Raw genomic sequence first — 7,176 nt, forward strand, 5'->3', positions numbered from 1 at the left:
AGGAAACAGAGCAGTGAATTTTCAGCTGGGATCCAACTGGAGGTCTGTCTCCCTTCAGAGCACTGCTCTTCCTCAATGTGAAAGTTACTACACAGAAAGTAAAAATTCTGGACATTTTTTTGTTGTTGTTTGTTTTTTGAGACGGAGTCTCGCTCTGTCGCCCAGGCTGGAGCGCAGTGGCGCGATCTCAGCTCACTGCAAGCTCTTCCTCCCGGGTTCATGCCATTCTCCTGCCTCAGTCTCCTGAGTAACTGGGACTACAGGTGCGAGTCACCAAATGCGGGTAATTTTTTATATTTTTAGTAGAGACAGGTTTTCACTGTGTTAGCCAGGATTGTCTCGCTCTCCTGACCTCGTGATCCGCCCGCCTTGGCCTCCCAAAGTGCTGGATTACTGGTGTGAGCCACCGTGCTGGGCCAAATTCTGGAAATTTATAACAAACATCTTAAAATGCCACTGTGATGTATGAGATAGTGTTCTTAAAGCCCAAGGTAAAACATTTCGTGGCTTAAAGCACACATGCACATACATGCACACACACACACACACACACACAATGGCTTGTACACATCTCAACCATATAAATGTGTAAAAACTGTTGGGATAAAAAGTTATGCAAGCCGGCCAGGAGTGGTGGCTCACGCTTGTGATCCCAGCACTTTGGGAGGCCGAGGCGGGTGGATCATCTGAGGTCAGGAGTTCAAGACCAGCCTGGCCAACATGGTGAAACTCTGTCTCTACAAAAAATTACAAAAATTAGCTGGGCATGGTGGCGGGCGCCTGTAACCCCAGCTACTCGGGAGGCTGTGGCGAGAGAATCGCTTGAACCCGGAAGACAGAGGTTGCAGTGAGCCAGTATTGCACCATTGCACTCCAGCCTAGGCAACAAGGGTGAAACTCCATCTCAAAAAAAAGAAAAAAAAAAAGTTATGCAAGCCATTTAAAATGTCTTCAAATGTCTATTCGCTTTCTTAATCTGAAACACAAGGTTTATATCAGGAAGTGCCTGGAAAGTGAAGAATGGCTAAGTTGGACTACTCTTGTTCCCTGTTAGGAGATTAGAATATGCTCCAAGTCTGTAACCACCAAATTATTTTTCATTAAGCATAAAATCGATAACTAGAAATGCTAAGATACAAATGAAAAACTACATTGTATATAAAGAACTTTTTACTTCTGTACCATTTCCCTGCCAAAAAAGAAACAAAATAGGAACACATGGTTGTTACATGGCTTTCATTCTAGTGAACTGGTTTCATCCCATGAGTCTACCTCAAGTCAGCAGTCAGGACTTGCAGACTACCTCTGCTACCAATCTGCTGTCTTAATTTACACAGATCTCTTCACTTTTCAGCACCTCGGTGTCCTTACCTATCAAATGACAATAATATCTGATCTGCCAATTTCATTCAGTTGAAATCAATGTTTGGTGACAGCAATGGCGCTTTGTCTATATAGGGAATTACGACTAGTGGGCTACGATAATGGGGTGTGCTATTTAACTAGATGAGTTGGTGGGGAGGGATGTGTAGTGGTACTGTTAACTTTTTCAAACTGCGATTACACCAGCCTCATCCTTTGAGCCTCATAACCACCCTGGAAATGAGTGGAACAACTATTAACAGATAAAGAAGTACAGGGTGGCTATGTGGGTAGCCTCATGTCATACTGTAAGTTAGGGACTGAGCCTAGAAATCCAATTTTCCCAAAACGTGCTCCAGTGTTTTGCTTTTTTTTTTTTTTTTTTTTTAAAACTCTGCTGACTCAACAGTGTAGCCCATTGGTTAGGAAGGAGGAAGTAAGGGCTAATGGGGGCCTCCATTCTGAATAAATCCAACAAAGATGCAAACGTCCTGAGTTGATGAATTAGCAAGTCAACTCTCTTTGCTGACCTGAAAGCCAGAGTTTATGAAATGAAACCATATACCTTGATCTCTGGGAGCTGCATAACTTCGGGAAAGACCTCGATGCAGTTGGAGTGAGCAATCACAGTGTGCACGCGCCTGCAATTCATGATCGTTGTTGGGATGGCTTTCAGCTTATTCCCACTGAGATCAATTTCTTCAAGTTCCTCCAGTTTCGCCATTTTACTAAAAAAAGAGAAAATAAAGCAATTTAAAAGAAAATAATATATGATGAGAATCAAAGGATGAATTAAATTGCTATGACTTTAAGGATTCATTTGTAACAGTCATTTTTACAAACAAGACCATTTCTTCTCTATCATTTTGGAGTACTGAAATATTTTAACACCTCCTTTCCCACTACAGAACAAAAACTATTCAACTCTTCAAATTGTCAACAAGAAGGAAAATGGGTGCCCTTTTCCTCTTAAAAGTCTGTGTGGAAATTAAGTTACCCTGGCAATAATCACGTTACTGTATAGCTTGGTCTGAACACTAATGAAAATACTATTGAAATGGGTCAAAAGCCAGCATTAATCCAATATAACTGCCTTAAAAGAGCTCAGAGAGTATGATTTCTTTGTAGTGGCACTGAAAACTCAAGGGGGAGGTAGAGAACAGATCTATAGTTCATATTAAGATAAGCTTTTTCTTCAACCTCCGCTCCCCCAATTCCTCTGACATCACTGATGAATACAAAGTGGTGGTAAGGAGCAAGGGGTGTTAAAAGCCCATATGGATCACCTCTTTGACTTCTGGCAGAGCGCAAATTCACACCAGGGCCAAAAGACATTTCTCTCAATTGTTCTAAACATCTACCAAGAAAGAATCTCTCCAACCTTATCTAATAATATGTTCTAATGTAATTAATTTAATATTTCTGTTTAAGAATGTCTTTTATTGTTCAATCTTCCTCATCGATAATCTTCATCAATAATTACAATAACTAAAGAAAAATTCCAGAATCAGGGTTTCTTGCATTCTTTATAACTTTGAAAGAAAAACCAACACCTCCACCTCTGCAATCACTGTAATAGTATCTGGCACTGTTTTGACCCTCTTTCCACTCCAAGAAGCACAGGATTCCCCATTAGTGTGACTCAGACTCATAAGGTGAATAATAGTTTAAATTTTTTTGGTATCATTTCTACCTGTTACAGTTTCATTTGTCACAGTACACTTTTAAACAATTTAACAAAAAAAGCTGTATTATTTTTCTGTCATATTTCAAATATAAAGATTATCTTGTTGATAAGATACAGTAAAAACTAAGTTTTTATCTTATGAAGTCAGACTTTTTAGTATCATATACATCCAGTATGGTATCAGAATATACCACAAACAATCTGTACACAGACTATGAAGTAATTCATCTATGATAGCCCGAATTTCTAAGAATATTATTTAAATATGCTGTCATCATATTTTGAAAGCAATATAGTGATATGGTTTGGATTATTTGTCCCCTCCAAATCTCATGTTGAAATGTGATTCCCAGGCCGGGCGCGGTGGCTCAGGCCTGTAATCCCAGCACTTTGGGAGGCCAAGACGGGCGGATCACGAGGTCAGGAGATCGAGACCATCCTGGCTAACACGGTGAAACCCCGTCTCTACTAAAAAATACAAAAAACTAGCCGGGCGAGGTGGCGGGCGCCTGTAGTCCCAGCTACTCGTGAGGCTGAGGCAGAAGAATGGCGTGAACCCGGGAGGCAGGGCTTGCAGTGAGCCAAGATTGTGCCACTGCACTCCAGCCTGGGCGACAGAGTGAGATTCCGTCTCAAAAAAAAAGAAATTTGATTCCCAATGTTAGAAGTGGGGCCCAGTAGGGGGTGTTCAGGTCATGGCAGCAGATACCACATGAATGGTTTGATGCCCTTCCCATGGTAATAATTGAATTCACATGCTGTGCATTCACACAAGACCCTGGCATCTCTTTTGCCCTCTCTCTCACCATGTGACACAATGGCTCCCCTTCACCTTCTGCCATGATTGTAAGCTTCCTGAAGACTCACCAGAAGCAGATGCCAGCCCTGTGCCTTGAAACTAATGGGTAATGGTGCATGAAAAATGATTAAAAGCACAGAAAACAGGCCCCCAGACAAAAAGTTAAAGAAATTTCCAACTCACAACATAAAAAGAAGGTGGCAAAAGATGTGAAGACAAAATGACTAGATGGTGGTCACGTTCTTTAATTCAGCAACCATTTAAGTGTGGGCCTTGTGTGAAATGTGAGGCTGAGGGAAACAGCAAGGTCACAGACCCAGCTCTTAAGGTGCTCTGGTTTGCAGGGGAGCTACTGAGCCACATCACAACCACAGGGAGACAGAATTCATTCCTAGATGGATTTTTTCCAAGGTGTGTTAAAAGTTTCTCTCCACTCAGCGTGGGTCATTACACCTGGCATGGGTCACTGGGGGTATATCCTCAGAATTAGAGCTGATGATCCTTTCCTCTGCAGGGTTTAGACATTCATCATCTGAAAGAAGACAGTGAGCCCTTTCAGATAGGTTGCTGTTATGTGATTATCATGGTTTTTTCCAAAAATATAATTTCCCCATTCCATAGTGAAGTAAAAGTAGATGGAAGTAAGCATAAAATATTTTAATCATTACTGTCAAATGAGGAGGAAAGTAAGTATTTCGTTACGCCAAAAACAGAGCAATACTTTAAGTCAACACATACATGGGCCTTCCTTCTCAGCAAGGGCTTGAATAGCGTGGTAGCCCTGAAGGCAGCAGAGGGAGGCTATGATAGTGTTTTGGTCTAGCCCCAGTGCTGAGTTACAGTTACCACAAGCAGAATACCAGAAGGGTTAGTGTTTGCTTCTTTGATGCGTGGGTGTGTGTTCCAAGCCCTAACTTGTTAGATGGATAAAAGCCAATGAAATGGAAACAGGGTAAACCCTCATGGCAGGCTCAGCACATAGATTCACTCAAAGCTAGATATAATGTCACCGCTCCCCAAAAATTAGAAATTAAAGTAAAAACAAATTAAAAATGGACTCTTTTGAGCCATAATTTGCAATGTTACAGTTTCTATGGTAGTAGAGTCTACCACTGCTCTGTACATCGTAAGTATGAATATAAAAGTTGGTAGATAATGAAGGATTTTCAGGTTCCTGGTTTACATTCTAATTCCCACATACCCTATTAGGTTAATGTTTTTGGAAACTTTATTATTTATTTTTTAATAGATAGGGTGTCACTATGTTGCCCAGGCTAGTCTCGAATTCTTGAGCTCAAGTGACCCTCCCACCTCAGCCTCCTGAGTAGCTGGGACTACAGGCACGCACCGCCACACCTGGCTCTAGGATAATAGTTTTTAAAAAAATTAATCTGACTAGTTAAAAAGAAGTAAAAGAAAAAACATACCTGCTAAACAACACATTTTATTTCAAAATCTTAAGAACATTCTTGTGATTAGGTCTTTGGACACGTATGAGGAAAACCAATCTACTTCTCTTCAGGGAAATGTCATCACAGCTTATATAAAGGAAACTGTGAATGGAGCAGGAACAAGGAAACAAACTTGATATCACCTGGGAAATAAATATTTCAGCTTTCATCTTTCTATGAATACACTTTGAGAAACCCAATTCAGAACACAGCTTTACGATTCTCCTTTACCTTGCTGGAAAACTCTGAAGTCGGTTATAGGCCATGTGAAGGATCTTCAAATGCGGGTGTCCCGTTAACAAGGGCACACATTTGTCTGTGAGGCTGTTATTTGTCAAATACAACTCTTGTAAGATACTGTTTGTCTCTTCAGAAAGCGTGGCTGGAGGAAGGCTTTCCAGTTTGTTCGCAGATGCGTTCAGGAATCTCAGGCTACAATGACAAAATGTAACAAAACGCTATTGAAGTCACAAAACTCCTCAAGAAACCTAGAAGCTTTGATACCAGGCATATTAGAAGCTGGGATTAGAAACATGAATTGAAAAGACAAGCTCTGGCTTCAAGAAGTTCAGTTAGCAAGTATTTGTATCTGTGATCCATTAACTATGATGAACACAATAGCTATCTATATGTATTAAATACAGAGATACAATCAAGTTTTATGGAAGCACAAAGTTAAGAGGAAGGCAATTATTTCTATAGTTGTCGGGGAGTGGAAGAGAAAGTGATATGGTAAAGTTAATATTCTGACTTAAGGAAGAGAAAAACAATTTCCTATTTTGTAATCAAAAGTTCTTGCTAAAGCAGGAGGATGCCAGGAGTTTGAGACCAGCCTGGGCAACAAAGTAAGATCCTGCCTCTATAAAAATTAGGTGAATAAATAAATAATAAATGGTTCTTATAGTACTAAAACAGGTATTAGATCACAATACAACTAAATCACATAGTGACTTGAGTCCTCTTCAGTATAAGGTCCAATGCACATTTTACTGACTTTCACAAGTGCAGGAGATAATTTGCTCTGTCTTAAAACAACATAATATGATGTAGCAATGAGAATAAAGAACTAAAACAGCATGTATCAACAGGATGAATCTCACAAACATATAATGACCAAAAGAAGCCAGATAAAAGAGGAGACCCACTGTATGATCCCATAACTACATAAAGTTCAAAGTCAGGCAAAATTACTCTGTAGTAACAGAAGTCAGGATGGCAGTAACTCTTAGGTGGGGAGGGAAAGGAGGCAGTATCCAGGAGATGGCGTGTAACGTTTCAAATATCATAATGTTCTTAGGTAGGGAGGGAAAGGAGGCAGCATCCAGGACAGGGCGTGTAACATTTCGAATATTGTAATGTTCTTAGGCAGGGAAGGAAAGGAGGCAGCATCCAGGAGAGGGCGTGTAAGGTTTCAAATATTGTAATGTTCTTAGGAAGGGAGGGAAAGGAGGCAGTATCCAGGAGAGGGTGTGTAACGTTTCAAATATTGTAATGTTCTGTTTCTTAGTCCAGATGCTGGTTACACAAGTGTGTTCACTTTGAGATGATGCATCAAGTGCTACACTTATGATCTGGCCACTTTTCTGTACTTATATTGTACTTAAATAAATTTCACATTAAAACAAACAATATACATGCTGCCACAGTTTCCAGATGCTAGAGTGAAAAAGCATAAAGGATAAAGCATAAAGAATGGTTTTATAACTAAGATAACAAGTCGTCAAAAACAATAAATAAAAAATCTTTCACGGTGATTGTGAAATGTAGTTAAACGCACAATGCAAAGCTGGGGAATGGCAACAAATCCTTGCTGTGATCAGGTTCCAAATCACTCCAAAGGGACGGACTGTGTCACACTCAGGAGTCAGAGATGACCC

General features: G+C 40.3%; 1 protein-coding gene across 1 annotated transcript in view; it reads right to left on the reverse strand.

The window, feature by feature from the left end:
• Positions 1–5,731, reverse strand: part of LOC105535166 (PH domain leucine-rich repeat-containing protein phosphatase 1) — a gene marked incomplete at its 5' end in the record, with an annotated part of 48,035 nt that extends 42,304 nt beyond the window's left edge. The window contains 2 exons of the mRNA XM_011974173.1: positions 1,928–2,090; positions 5,531–5,731. Of these exons, the coding sequence (XP_011829563.1) occupies positions 1,928–2,090; positions 5,531–5,731 (364 nt within the window). The remainder of the gene's footprint in view (positions 1–1,927; positions 2,091–5,530) is intronic.
• Between the last annotated feature and the right edge of the window lie 1,445 nt (positions 5,732–7,176).

Source organism: Mandrillus leucophaeus, unplaced genomic scaffold (assembly GCF_000951045.1).
Source record: "Mandrillus leucophaeus isolate KB7577 unplaced genomic scaffold, Mleu.le_1.0 Scaffold142, whole genome shotgun sequence".
In the NCBI taxonomy this organism is placed as follows: Eukaryota; Metazoa; Chordata; class Mammalia; order Primates; family Cercopithecidae; genus Mandrillus; species Mandrillus leucophaeus.